General features: G+C 51.6%; 1 protein-coding gene across 50 annotated transcripts in view; it reads left to right on the forward strand.

Annotated features, from left to right (window-relative positions):
- Nucleotides 1-13,392, forward strand: part of ARHGEF10 (Rho guanine nucleotide exchange factor 10) — a 96,265-nt gene that overhangs the window by 62,697 nt on the left and 20,176 nt on the right. For all 50 annotated transcript variants that reach the window (XM_084999693.1, XM_084999656.1, XM_084999661.1 and 47 more), the window contains 6 exons: nt 7,899-8,014; nt 8,570-8,697; nt 8,870-8,970; nt 10,768-10,889; nt 11,555-11,641; nt 12,834-13,054. In XM_084999693.1, the coding sequence (XP_084855819.1) occupies nt 7,899-8,014; nt 8,570-8,697; nt 8,870-8,970; nt 10,768-10,889; nt 11,555-11,641; nt 12,834-13,054 (775 nt within the window). The remainder of the gene's footprint in view (nt 1-7,898; nt 8,015-8,569; nt 8,698-8,869; nt 8,971-10,767; nt 10,890-11,554; nt 11,642-12,833; nt 13,055-13,392) is intronic.

Raw genomic sequence — 13,392 nt, forward strand, 5'->3', positions numbered from 1 at the left:
TAGCAGATCCTGTTTGTCTTGGGTTTGTGGACAACAACAACAACAAAACGCCTCTGTGTATTTTATAATGAAGCAATCCCGAGATGTGTTTATGGTCAAGATCACCTTCTCGTGTTCAAATCTCCAAGGATGCCTTGGACTTGTGGGTCTCTGCTGTGATACAGGGAACGCTGCTTCCTCTCGTTCACCTTCGGGTTTGTGGTTCCTGCAAAGCCAACTTAGATTCGTATCAGCAATGTTAAAAAGCAAAAAGCAGGATGACTTAATTTTTAAAGTACCACAGCCAAGAATGAACCTGGAGTAAGTTTACTGCTGCCTTTGGGTCCTAAGTATTGCCATGAACTTTCCATCAGCCTCGGCAAACGGAAACCCGTGGTCCTCGTTGTCCATCGAAAGGAAGTGTGTCACTTTGCAGAGTAGGTCCTTTCATTCTGAATTTAGGGAGAACTTTGTCGTCACATACTAAGTGAAGGGGACTTTGGAAAATACTTGAAAGCGTTTGGGATGGTGTTCTGCAGACTGCTGCGATTTCACATTATCGTGCCTCCATGAAAAGCAAGGACATAATCTCAGTCAAAGCAGATTTTCAGGAAACACCTTTTTGCACACTGTCTAACACAGGGAATTTAAGGAGAAACTTGTCTGTCATCAGTAGAAATTTGTTCTCTGTTTCCTGGGCAGAATCCGTACCTTGAGGTTGACGTCTCTAATCCGTTTCTCTTGGCCTTTGAGGGCGGAGGGCAATGCCATTCAGTGTGATCTGTTACTGTCATGCCTTTATCTTAGGAAACTGAGATGCTAGTAACCTAGTGAGTGTGTGAGGGACCTTGTCCAAAGTTAGTTCATCCTTTTCCTGCTGAGCTTGCTGTCTTCATGGTTTTCCTTCCAGTTCTATAGCCAGGCATGCACTTGGAGTTCAATAATAGTAGGTATTAGATGAATGCAAAGAAAAGCGGATTCATTATTGAGTTTTTAGTGAATTGGTGCCTTTTCACCCATCTGTCTATGGAAGGTCTGTCCTGAAGGGAGTGACTCTGAATGTGGGGTCCGTGCTGGGCAGACCTGCCAGCAGGGCACATCGTAGGGTCCATCCCCACACAGATGCAAGCACAGGACAGCTTGGCAGCTTGAAAGGAGGTGACTTTCCCAGAGAAGGAATGAGCAGTGGAGGGTGGGGTGATTGATGGGGTGGCTGGTTCATTCATTCAGCTGCTGGTTGCTGACCAGCTGGCCACTCAGCCACCTGCCCTGGGGGCATTGGAAGAAGCTCATGTGTCCTGGGATGGCGACTGGCTGGGTGACGAGAACCTCCCAGGCTGTGGCTGTACCCTGGATCCGGGGCACCCCCGAGGGTCTCTTCAGGGGATCAGGCTCCATGCATGGGAACGTGAGACTGAAAGGAGCCTCGGGTCATCCTCCGACTCCCTGGGACATGGAGACATACTCTGGTGACCAGCCAGGCCACCTAGTCCCCACAGGAGGGACCCAGAGCTCTTGAGTGGTCCCCAGACACCCCCCTCCCAGGACCTGACAAGTTGCCGTGGAGATGGGCCTTTTCCATCTCTGGTCCTCTTACTCTTACTGTTTTGATTACCCACACTGTCGGACGCCAGAAGAACAAAGGCTGAGCTCAGAGAAGGAAAACACAAGGATGCCAATAACACAGTGAAACATCTGCCATCCGGAATAACCAAGAGCAGAGGGAGGCGATTGGCAGAGTTTAGGCCATGCCGGCCTCTCAAGGAGGAAGAACTAACATGCCCATTGTCCACTAACACATCTGTCTCTTTAGCAGGTTGTGACAATGGCAGCATGACTGGGCGGAGTCAGTCCAGGCGTCTTGGAAGGGCGCAGAGTGTTCACGTTGCCCAAAGCTCTGTGTAGTTGTCTCAGTTCTGTATTAGATGTGTTACTTTTTAAAGCGTGTTTTTTTTTTTTTTTTTTAATGGTATTTCCATAGACCACAACTCACCCACTTTAAGCCCACAGTGCTACCAGCAAAGGTGCCAAGTGGACAGACAGTCATGTGGGGTGTGGTGCTGGGGTGCGCTGGGGACTGAGTCTGGAGTTCAGGGGCAGTGCTGACTTTGGGTCCTTGCCCACAAACCCAGTCAGGCCCGTGGGCCCAGATGTTCACCTGGCTTCCAAGTTTGGTGTGTGGACTTCTGTACTGTAGCTTCCCTAACCCTAAAGTGGATTTTAATTTTTAGCTCCAGACTCTGAAAGGAGGAATATGGCATCTTTAACATGCCTTCTAGATTAAAGAAAACTTTTTTTTTTTTAACAAATTCAGTTTGCTAATTCTGTGTGTGTTGGAAGATGGAACTCAAGTCATGACCCTCCTTTTTTTTTTTTTTTTTCTGTCTTTTCCAGGGCTGTTTCCGTGGCATGTGGAGGTTCCCAGGCTAAGGGTCTAATCGGAGCTGTAGTCACCAGCCTACGCCACAGCCACAGCAATGCAGGATCCGAGCTGCGTCTGCAACCTACACCACAGCTCACAGCAACATCAGATCCTTAACCCACTGAGCAAGGCCAGGGATCGAACCTGCAACCTCATGGTTCCTGGTCAGATTCGTTTACCACTGCGCCACAAGGGGCACTCCATGACCCTCCTTTTCAGGCCCTGGCACAAGAGTGTGATGCTGTCCAGCTTACACAGATGCCGGAAATGGTCTGTGCGCTCGCTGGTACATCTGGCCATGGTGGAGGGTTTATCCTGATCTGACCAGGCTCATCTGGAGAGAGGGACAGGCTAGTTGGAGCAGACAGCGGGTTGACTGTGTGCATAGAATCCACACTGTTGATCTCAGCACAGGCTGAGCCCGTGGATTCCCTGGGTGGGTTCCTAAGGATGAGCCCCTGGCCGGCCCTGCAGTCACATAAGTCATGTTCAGCTGGGCTGCCCTGGTGTCTGCGGGCTTTATGGACCAGCTTCAGGTTCACACCCGCTGCTTCTCTTCCTTATGACTCTTCTGTGAGCATGTCCCTAAGTTATTTGGAGAAGCTGAATTAGAAATCCCCATTCCTAGTGGGTAGACACGTGACTGAAGTTCAGTGTGGAAGGTTGTCTGTTGTTCAGTGATGAAGACAGTGTGGGCCTCCCTGCCTGGCAACCGCAGGAGCGGCTGGGGGAGCCGCGTGGGAGGCTTGCACCCCAGCAGCACCAGCTGGAACCTGCGTTTGTTTGAATCCTTCTTGTCCTTGGTCATGATGTGTAATCGCCTTAAACTGTTCCCTCTAGTGTAGGTCTTGCACCCTGGGGTCCCTGGTTGGTTTGAGCTTCCAGACCCCCTGAACTTCTGCAAAATTTCAGTCGCTTCTGTTTCTCTTTGCTCTGTGCTGTCTCAAGAGGTGGGTTTAGGAGAAAATGAATTTCCCTTTTGCCAGAAATAAGGTGACTCTGTATTTTCTTCATTTATGAACCTTATAACCTCAGTTCAGTTTTAACAAGTAGACCCTCCTAGTTGGCAAGGAATTGTGTCAAGTGGGTGCAGGGGAGGGCGTGAGAGGCGGTGTCCCAGCTCGGGGGCCTGGGGGAGTGGCAAACTGCTGGGCCCTCGGTGAGTCACTTACATGAGATGGAGAAACCATCGTTTTGTCATCAAACGCTTCCCAGGGAGAGGTTCTGAAAGTGTTTCAAGAGGTAAGAACAGGCTAGATGTATTTTTCAGGAGCACTTGGATGTGCACATGTTGAAGCATGTGATTCATACCAGTCATTCGCTTTGCTTTCCTTACTTAACCCTAACAGTTGGTGGTAAAAGCTAGAGAAACAGCTGGGCCTCTGTCAGGAGGTGACACACACCTGCACCCATGAGGGACCCGCCACGGCGCCGGGGGCTTGTGCGTGCTGTTGGGCCAGCGTCCAGGTGTGAGCTTTCCTGTCTCAGGGCAAGAGGGTGAACCAGCAATGACTGCGGTGGCCTACGGGCGTCTCAGGGTGGTCTCCCTGTCCCGGGCAGCCTGCAGGGCAGGGATAGGGACAGCGCTGCAGGCAGACAAGGGAACTCTGCAAAGAGGACAGCAGGCCAGCTGTCCTGAAATGTTTACCAGTGTTCCCTGCTAGTTGAAATCTAACACGGATGCCTGGGTCCCTGCTTCTAGCTGCAAAGGGAGGGTCGGGGCAGTGGGTGCTGCATCCGGGAGGGAGATGGTGAGGACAGAGTCGGGGAGTTGGTGAGGATGGAGGCGGGTGGTGAGGAGGGAGCAGGGTGGGGAGGGGGGAGGGGGGTGGTGAGGAGGGCAGGGTGGTGGTGAGGACAGAGAGGGGAGGGCTTTTAGGTCAGGTGGGGAGACTGGGGGTGGGGGGGAGGCCAGAAAGGGGCAGCAAATTCCCATAAAATGTGAGACCAAAGCAGTTAACCCAGCTGACGGCAGAGGCAGAGGAGTGGCCCCGTCTCTGAAGCACACAGGTTCTTCATCAGACTGTATCTGGAAAGCCCTGGGTCCAGGGCCCAGGCTGTGGAGGCGAGGTCTCCCTCTGCAGGGAGCCAAGCTTTATTTTCAGCTGTGGCAAACTTGGCTTTTGGTCGAGTCCATTCTGGAAGGAAAAGGATGGAAGGTTCCTTGTTAGATTGTGGCTCCTTTGTGTGCACCGGCCTCACCCTGGGAGGAAGTGGAGGAAAGGGGTACAGGGCATGTGGGCACAGACCCAGGACGGGGAGCTGGCAGGACAGGGTCTTCGGTGCGGGAACCTCCACAGTCCCAGGTGGGAGGGTGGGAATGAGGCCGACAGACGTGTGTGTGTTGGGTCACCAGACAGTACCCTCAGCATCTACAGTGTTTAAGTGTCGATTCTTGCTCAGTAAAAAAGACCTTGATCCTTAAGATACCAAACTTCTGAATTCAATTTGGAAAGTTCCTGGCAGGGAACCTGTGCTGAGGACTGGACAGTGCTGCAGGGAAGCCTGGTCATCCCAGCAGATGCTCACTCAGCCCTTGGCACCACAGGACCCCTCATCGTCCCTGGCTGGACCCGTCTGCAGTGGCCCATTCCCCCCAGCTCTTGCCTGGAGTCCCCGGTCCTTGAAATGTCCCACTGCCCAGGCCGAGGTGTGATGAGGGGCCTCGGCCTCTGAGCTGCGGCATGCCCACCCTCACCCCACCCTGGATGTTTCTGGGCAGAGTTCCCTTGGCCACGGCCCCAGTCCTGTGGGCCATGTGGACTCCACTCAGCTTTCAAAGCCTGAGTTTTCAAGCCAGTGGCAGAGGTTTCCATGGAGATGGGCACTGTGAGAAGCCCTCCGCTCCCCCCACCCAGGGTGCTGGGCGTCGTGACCAGATGGTGGGAAACCCAACCAGCAAAACTCTTGATTTGCAAATTTGTTGTTCATATAAATTTTGCCAGAAAGAGAGGTTCTTTCCTAAACTGAAAGTACCCTTTGAGAAAACAGGAGGGCTCTGTGTTGCTTTGTTCAACAACGTGAGTGGACTCACTTCTTATTGTTCATCCTCTGCATCCTTAGGATATTATTTGCTCTTTGTGTCCCCAAAGTGCCCTTTGATAAAGCATCTCCCATGCTCACAGGTGTACACTTGACTGTGTCCGCACATGTTGTGTAAAGGCAGAGAAGCTCCTTTTAGCCCCACTGTGGAAGATCCTCTAAGCCTGCTGGAAATGTGCACCTCCCTCTCCATGTCTCCCTCCCGTGATGGGGACTCAGTGGCAGCCCTGGTTCTACCCCATGAGATGGGACGGGCGGGCAGAGCAGCTTTGCGGTGGAGCCAGGCCAGTCCCGCTGCTTCCCGTTTCCTGTCCTTTCCGTCCCTGGAGCCTGTCTGCGTGCCCACCCTGGCTCAGCAGACCATGTCTTCTGCAGTGACCCAGTCCTAGTCCCCTCCATAGCCCCTGGATGCAGGGCTTCATCCTGCCCCAGCTTCTCCCTCTGCTTGGACAGGATGGCCTGGCAGGTCCCAGCTGCAGGGCGGTGGACAGAGGGCAGTGAGTTTGGTTGGCAGGAGGCTCTTGTGACCAAGGCTGCCTGAGGCCTTCTTATTTTCATGCCGTGGACCGTCCACCCACTTCAGCTCTTCCCTGCCTGCTTAGAAGGCCCACAGAGGCATCCGACCTTTCCTTCTTTCCTCCCCACCACCACTGTTCCTCCCTCCCTCCTTTTTAGGGCCACATCCGAGGCATATGGAGTCCATGTGGACTCCAGGCCAGGAGTCCAATCAGAGCTGTAGCCGCCAGCCTACACCACAGCCACAGCAACTCAGGAACCAAGCCACATCTTCGACCTACCCCACAGCTCACGGCAACACCGGATCCTTAACCCACTGAGGGAGGCCAGGGATCGAACGCAAAACCTCATGGTTCCTAGTCAGATTTGTTTCCACTGTGCCACAACGGGAACTCCCAATTCCTGTTTATTTAAGAGCCTTTTAGTTACAGACACAGAAGGCAGAGTCCTAAGTCACTGCCAGATCTCTGAACCGTCCCGCCAGGGTGGGATGGTCACAGAGCGCTTCCGCGTTACTCCCCTGGCCAGGCTAGCATTACGCTGATGTGCATATAAATTCACCTTTTACCCACTTCCCTCCTGGAAATACTCCAACAGCTTCAAAACCTTTTACGTGTTAACCGTTTGCCTGATTTCCCCCAAGCTTGGATTGTTGGACTAGATGATCAGCCTGAGTCGGGGGTGGGGGGTAGCTGTTCTTGGGCACTTGAGGCCAGTCCACTCACCCGGCTGATGGCCGAGCTCCTCCTTGTCCTTTAAAACCAGGAGAGAGAGAGAGAGAGAACGTTCAGAGAACGTTCATTGCGGAGCTCCTTTTGGTGTCAGATGACTGGGTTATTGGAAATTTGGTTCAGATTAAATGTCATTTCTAGAGATTAGAAACTTCTTACTGGTAGTAATTACATCAACCATGCTTTAAAAATACTAGAAGTGATGAAACATGTCAACCCCAAATTGTGAGATGTTCCATGAAACACCAGCATCCTTCAAAAACGTCAAGGTCGGAGTTCCCATTGTGGTGCAGTGGTTAACGAATCCGACTAGGAACCATGAGGTTGTGGGTTCGATCCCTGGCGTTGCTCAGTGGGTTAAGGATCTGGCATTGCCGTGAGCTGTGGTGTAGGTCGCAGATGCAGCTCGGATCCTGCCTTACTGTGGCTCTGGCGTAGGCCGGCGGCTACAGCTCCGATTCGACCCCTAGCCTGGGAACCTCCATATGCTGCGGGAAGTGGCCCTAGAAAAGGCAAAAAGACCAAAAACAAAACAAAACAAAATGTCATGGTCCTGGGAGTTACTATTGTGGCTCATCGGGTTAAGAACCCAACTAGTATCCAGTGATGCAGGTTCAATCCCTGGCCTCACTCATTGGGTTAGGGGTCCGGTGTTGCTGTGAGCTGTGGTGTAGATCAAAGACAAGGCTCGGATCCTGCCTTGCTGTGGCTGTGGTGTAGGCTGGCAGCTACAACTCCAATTCAACCCCTAGCCTGGGAACCTCCATATGCCGCGAGTGTGGCCCTAAAAAGTAAAAGAAAAAAAAAAGTCAAGGTCCTGAGGGAGGGGCACTTGGGACCTGATCCAGGTTGGAGGAGATTTAAGGAGCACCGACGGCTTAGCACCTCGTGGGACCCAAATGGGGAAGTGGGCAAGGCTTGAGGGATCCGCTGTGGTTAGTGGTGCCGTGATGTGACTTCCCAGAATGCACCTCGATTCTGTGGTTCTCCAAGATTTAAACCCCTGGACATGGTGAAGGGAGCTCTGTGCTACTGCAGCTTTTCTGTATGTCTGTTTCAGAAGAAAAAGTCAGAAACAGGAAAGCCTCTCATTATGTGAAAACATTCACCTTTTAAAGGTTCTGGAGGAGTTAGACCTTGGTCTCGTCTCCTCCCTCGAGTGCTGGTGCCAACTTGGGATCTGTCCTCTTTGTCGTCTTACTTTGCAGACAGAGTTTATATGGGGCCAGGGCAGCTGTATCAAGATCTGCAGAACTTGCTGCATGACTTAAATGTCGTCGGTCAAATCACTCAATTGATTGGAACCCTGAAAGGAAACTACCAGGTAAGAGTCGTAGCCGTTCAATTAAAAATTCCCTCTTTGTTTCTAACTCACTGTCAGCATGTGCTCCTGTGTCCTCGTTCTCCCGGAGGTGAGCATTCTTCTGACGGTGTGTTTTCTCCTCTTTCTGGGTAACTTGTCTTCCTTTTGAGGCTGACTGGAGCACCAGTTCTCTTGTAGGTGTACCCCTACCTAACCGCCACCAGGCGTGACTCCCAGGCTCACCTCAGATGGGTGTCCCAGGTCTCCCTGGGTTTTTCACATTATATCATTGCATTTTCTCTCACTTAGGAGGGGTGTGCCTCAGTAACACTTTATTATTATTATATTTAATGGCTGCATCTGCAGCATATAGAGTTCCCAGGCCAGGGGTCAGATCCAAGCCGAGCCATGTAACCTATGCCACAGCTGCGGCAACACTGGATCCTTAACCCGCTGTGCTGGGCCAGGGATTGAACCTGCATCTTCATGGATACTTGTTGGGTTTGTTACCACTGAGCCACGACGGGAACTCCCTCCTCGGTACACTTTAAATGGGCAAATTCATTTCCTTTGTAGAACTTGAACCAGTCAGTGGCCCACGACTGGACCTCCGGTTTACAGAGACTTATTTTGAAGAAGGAGGAGGAGATCAGAGCAGCCGACTGCTGTCGGATTCAACTACAGCTCCCGGGGAAGCAGGACAGGTTGGTCACCTGTACAAGGAAGTTCTGGGGGCTGGGGCCGGGCACGTGGTTCTCTGTCCTGACCTGCATGCCCTCGAGGTTCAGGATGCTACCCCACAGTTGGGACACGTGACTGGATTTCACGGGGTGGAGCCCACTATGTGGGTGATCCACCCTGCCTTCTCTCCGGCAGGTCTGGCCGGCCGACCGTCTTCACAGCTGTGTTCAACACCTTTACTCCCGCTATCAAAGAGTCCTGGACCAACAACCTGCAGATGGCCAAGCGCGCCCTGGGTAAGAGGGCGAGGATTTCAGCCCAGTGAGGCACCTTCAGAAAGAGGCAGTGAGAGTTCCTGTTGTGGCGCAGTGGAAATGAATCCGACCAGTATCCATGAAGACATAGGTTCGATCCCTGGCCTTGCTCAGTGGGTCGGGGATCCGGCATTGTGAGCTGTGTAGGTCGCAGATGTGGCTCGGATCCCGTGTTGCTGTAGCTGTGGCGTAGGCTGGCAGTGGTAGCTCCAATTTGACCCCTAGCCTGGGAATCTCCATATGCTGCAGGTGTGGCCCTAAAAAGCAAAAAAAAAAAAAAAGAAAAAGAGGCAGTGTCCCTTCCTATTTTATGATGAAATGCACACCCAGGAGGATAAAATTGAGGCTGAGAGGTAGGCATGACAGTATTCATCCAATCACATGAAAGAGTGTTTGCAAGTAGGAAAAATTAACCTAGCACCTTTACAACTGTGATTTAAGGGTTGTAGTGGAAAAAAAATTTATTATAAGAAAACGTTAATGTTAGTGGGGATTGTTCAACCCAAGTAAAAGCCCTTTGAGTCAGGAGGCCCAGCCCAGGCACTGGCCACACAGGACAGGAAAGTGATGGTTCATCTCACCCTGTTTCCTCAGCCTTCACCTGCGAAGTAAAACACAGGCCTGGACTGAACTGTCCCGCAGGAAATATAAGGCCTGTAGTTCTTTCAGAGATGGGACTTGGATCATTTCTTGTCCGGATGTCCCCTTAGCCTTGCCTTCTTTCGATCTGTGTCAAAGAGACAGACGGTGGGTAGCATCCATTGACATGCATACATATGGAGTTGCCAAAGGCACAAGTTTGTTGCTCAGAACACCTGGATGTCCTGCCTGTCTGTGTGAAACTCTCATTCACATGCAAACAGTCTGAAATATTAACTGAAAATAAAATTCAGAAGAGAGATGGGCCTGGGTTGCTGAGGTTGGTGGAAGGAAGGCCCTTCTCCTCATCCATGGAGCGCTGTCTAGACTGGCCCTTCTCCACGGAAGGGGAAGTGGAGTGGGGCTCCTTTCTTGATCCTCAAGTAATTTCATGGTTTGTGGGGCCAGGTTCAGTCTCCGTGAATGAGCAAGCAGCCCAGCCCCTAAAGATAAGCTCCCTTTTACCTTCAGATGCATCACATGTTCAAAACTGAGATGGACAACTTGCTTTGCAGTAAATATTTCTTCATATTGTGGTACTTTTGTATCCCAAGGTGTTGATGCCATGTTAAAAAAGTTCTCACTCTGGGAGTTCCCACAGTGGCTCAGTGGTAATGAACCCAACTAGGATCCATGAGGACATGGGTTCTATCCCTGGCCTCAATCAGTGGGTTAATTGCTGTTAACTGTGGTATAGGTCACAGATACGGCTCGGAGAGTACGTTGCTATGACTGTAGCTACAGCTCCAATTCAACCACTAGCCTGGGAACCTCTATATGCCGAGGGTGAGGCCCTAAAAAGACAAAAAAAAAAAAAAAAAAAAAATTCTCACTCTGTCCCTAGTATTTGAATCTAAACATCTCAGTTGCTTTGGGAAAAAGATCAAGGAAAATGGACCCAAGTGGTTCGGGGAGTGCCGGTTCCCAGACATCTGGACGGGCGTCTCCTGAATGGGGCCAGTGCTCCCCAGGCAGAGAAGCCATGTGCCGCCGCTCCTCTAAGGAGTGGCTGTGCTGTTTTCCAGGAGTAAAAGCGTAGTTCTCCAGTCTTATACTAAGCAGGGTGCCCGGACCTCCTGCCCCCGCACCTGTCGACGTTGCCGACCGACCTCTGTTCCCTTTTCTCGGGTGTGATCACAGAGGAGGACAACCACCTGGGCTGGTTCTGCGTGGAAGACGATGGGAATCAGATTAAGAAGGAGAGACACCCCCTCCTCGTGGGACATATGCCAGTGACAGTGGCCAAGCAGCAAGAGTTCAAGGTGATTGGCTGGTGGGCCGACAGGCCAGGAAGGGGCACCCCTCCCCAGGGCTGGTTGGTTTCCAAGTCACTTAAGAGTGTTGTGGTTTGAAGCTGGAGCCAATGCTGGGCCCCCCTTGCCGAAGCACCCCGCGTGCCAGGCACTGCGGCTCAGCTGTGTCAGGTCCGTACCCTTGCTGGGTGGCACTCAGCCTCCACGTGCGTGGGTTGCTGTTGGAGGCCTTCTGGTTGGGAAGTGCAGTGCCCGCTCTTGGCTGATGCAAAGCCCATCTCCAGGGGCATTTTGCTAACGTCCCCGCATGCACTGCAGGGGCTCGTGGTTGTGTCACACGCTGATCAGCAGAAAAGACATGGTTACTGCTCACTCCTGGTCTCACCCAGACCTATACCCCCCTCAGCCTTTGGCAGAGCCCACCCCACTGGGGACCGGCTCCCTGCATTTATGTCCAGGGGGCCCTGGGATCCGAGGAGCATCGCACTGCAGACAATGGCTCCTTAGGTGTTTGCCTCTAAAAAGCGGATTTCTGAGACTCACCCATTGATCCTCCCCTCTTAGTTCTTGGAGCTGCTGTGGTTTACGTCAGAATCTGTCATCTGTGTAAGACGGGCTTTCTGGCTCCTCCTGGTCCTGTGTTCATTTGGGCCTTTGGTTTTGTTCTCCTTCAGATCGAATGTGCTGTGTATAATCCCGAGCCTTACCTGAGTCATGAGAATCAGCCAGACTCGTCCTCCACGGCTCACGGTTTCCTGTGGGTGAGATGCCTTTGTCTGGTTTTAATGCAGTTCGTCAAGAATCGATAGCCATGGCTCACGTGATGAGAAACCACAGGGTGGAACGTTCCCATAGATGGTTAATATTGTGTTTATGAAGCGGGAAAGGGAGCTGACTGCTTTTGGAAAAGATGTAGAATTCTAAGGAATTAAAATGTTTCTCTCTTCTTTTTCCTCTAAAACCCTACCATATTAAATTCAATCTAAAAACAACGAACTTAACTGATGGAATCATTTAAATATTTTTTTTTTCCATTTGAGCAGTTAAATTGTATAGGATATTTTTTTTCCCCTTCTAAGACCATGCTCGCCTCTTTTTTTTCTTTTTTCTTTTTCTTTCTTTTTTTTTTTTTTTTTTTTGCTTTTTAGGGCCTCGCTTGAGGCATATGGAGCCTCAAGCTAGGGGTCCAGTCGGAGCTACAGCTGCTGACCTACACCTCAGCCATAGCAACGTCAGATCTGAGCCGCGTCTGTGACATACACCACAGCTCATGGCAATGCCAGATCCTTAACCCACTGAGCGAGGCCAGGGATTGAACCAGCACCCTCATAGTTCCTAGTCAGATTCATTTCCACTGGGCCATGATGGGAACTCCCATTCTGGCTTTTTACACTGGAAACTTAGCAGTTGAAATTAATTTGTTCAGGGAGTTCCCTGGTGGCTTAATGGGTTAAGGGTCTGGTGTTGTCACTGCTGCCATGTGGGTTCAGTCCCTGGCCTGGGAACTTCTGCATGCTGTGGTACAGGCAAAATAAAGTGATGCAGATTGAATTTCAAGGTGTGTCATGTCTTTCGTTGTTAGGTTGTGAGTAGTGCTCATGCACACATGCGCACACACACACACACAAAGAGGTTTTTGTTTTTTGTTTTTTAAAAAAAGAGATACTGTCTGCTTTTCCAGACTCTGATTTGTGCATGGATAGGCCTTTGCCATCCTGTGGTGCCAGGTGTGTGTCTCTTAAAGGACATAATGTGACTTTTCAGAAAACAAAACTGCCCTCATTACTAAAATGCAGAGTAACCTAATGAACCTGTTGCAAAGGGAGCTAGGCTCTGTGAGCAGGTTTTCCCCCATGGAAGCTGGTTCCCCAGAGAAAGCCTGTTCCCCCACTGTGTCCGGTGTCCCCTGGGTGGGAGTCCCAGAGCCCTTCTCATCTCTTGTATCTCATCCAGATCGGCAGCTGTACCAGCCAGATGGGTCAGATCGCCATCGTCTCCTTCCAAAATTCCCACCCCAAAGTCATCGAGTGCTTCAATGTGGAGTCCCGTGTCCTGTGCATGGTATACGCGCCTGCTGAGGAGAGGCCCCGGGAGCCTAGCGCCCCCGAGCCCGAGGCCACGGCGGGTCGAGTACTGGGTGTCCCTGCTGTCTGCTTGGGGACGGAGGAGGGAAGGTGGGTCCATCACCGCATCAACGGCCCAGCGGCTTTGTTAGTGGGAGGTGGTGGGAGCCTGGCTGGAGGTGCCTCCCTGACCACCGAGTCAGGGTTTACGTGATACAAGCAGAGCCAGTGAACGAGGCCCCTGGAAGTCCTCTGAGCAACCCCATGAGAAGTTGACCTTGACAGGGAAAGTTCTGGTCTGCCCAGCATGGACGTGCTCCGTTCTTGTTGGTGCTTTCAATGTGTGTCCCTCTTACACTTTGGAATTAAACAGAGCCATGCTCAGTTGTGCTGACACTGGGCGTTGTCGGAGTTGAAAGGAGACCTAAGATGTGATGTTCCTAGATCTG

Source organism: Sus scrofa, chromosome 15 (genome assembly GCF_054392235.1).
Source record: "Sus scrofa isolate SSC_HxYL_T2T_F1_AM1 chromosome 15, Sscrofa_HxYL_maternal_Yorkshire_Landrace_v2.0, whole genome shotgun sequence".
Classification (NCBI taxonomy): Eukaryota; Metazoa; Chordata; class Mammalia; order Artiodactyla; family Suidae; genus Sus; species Sus scrofa.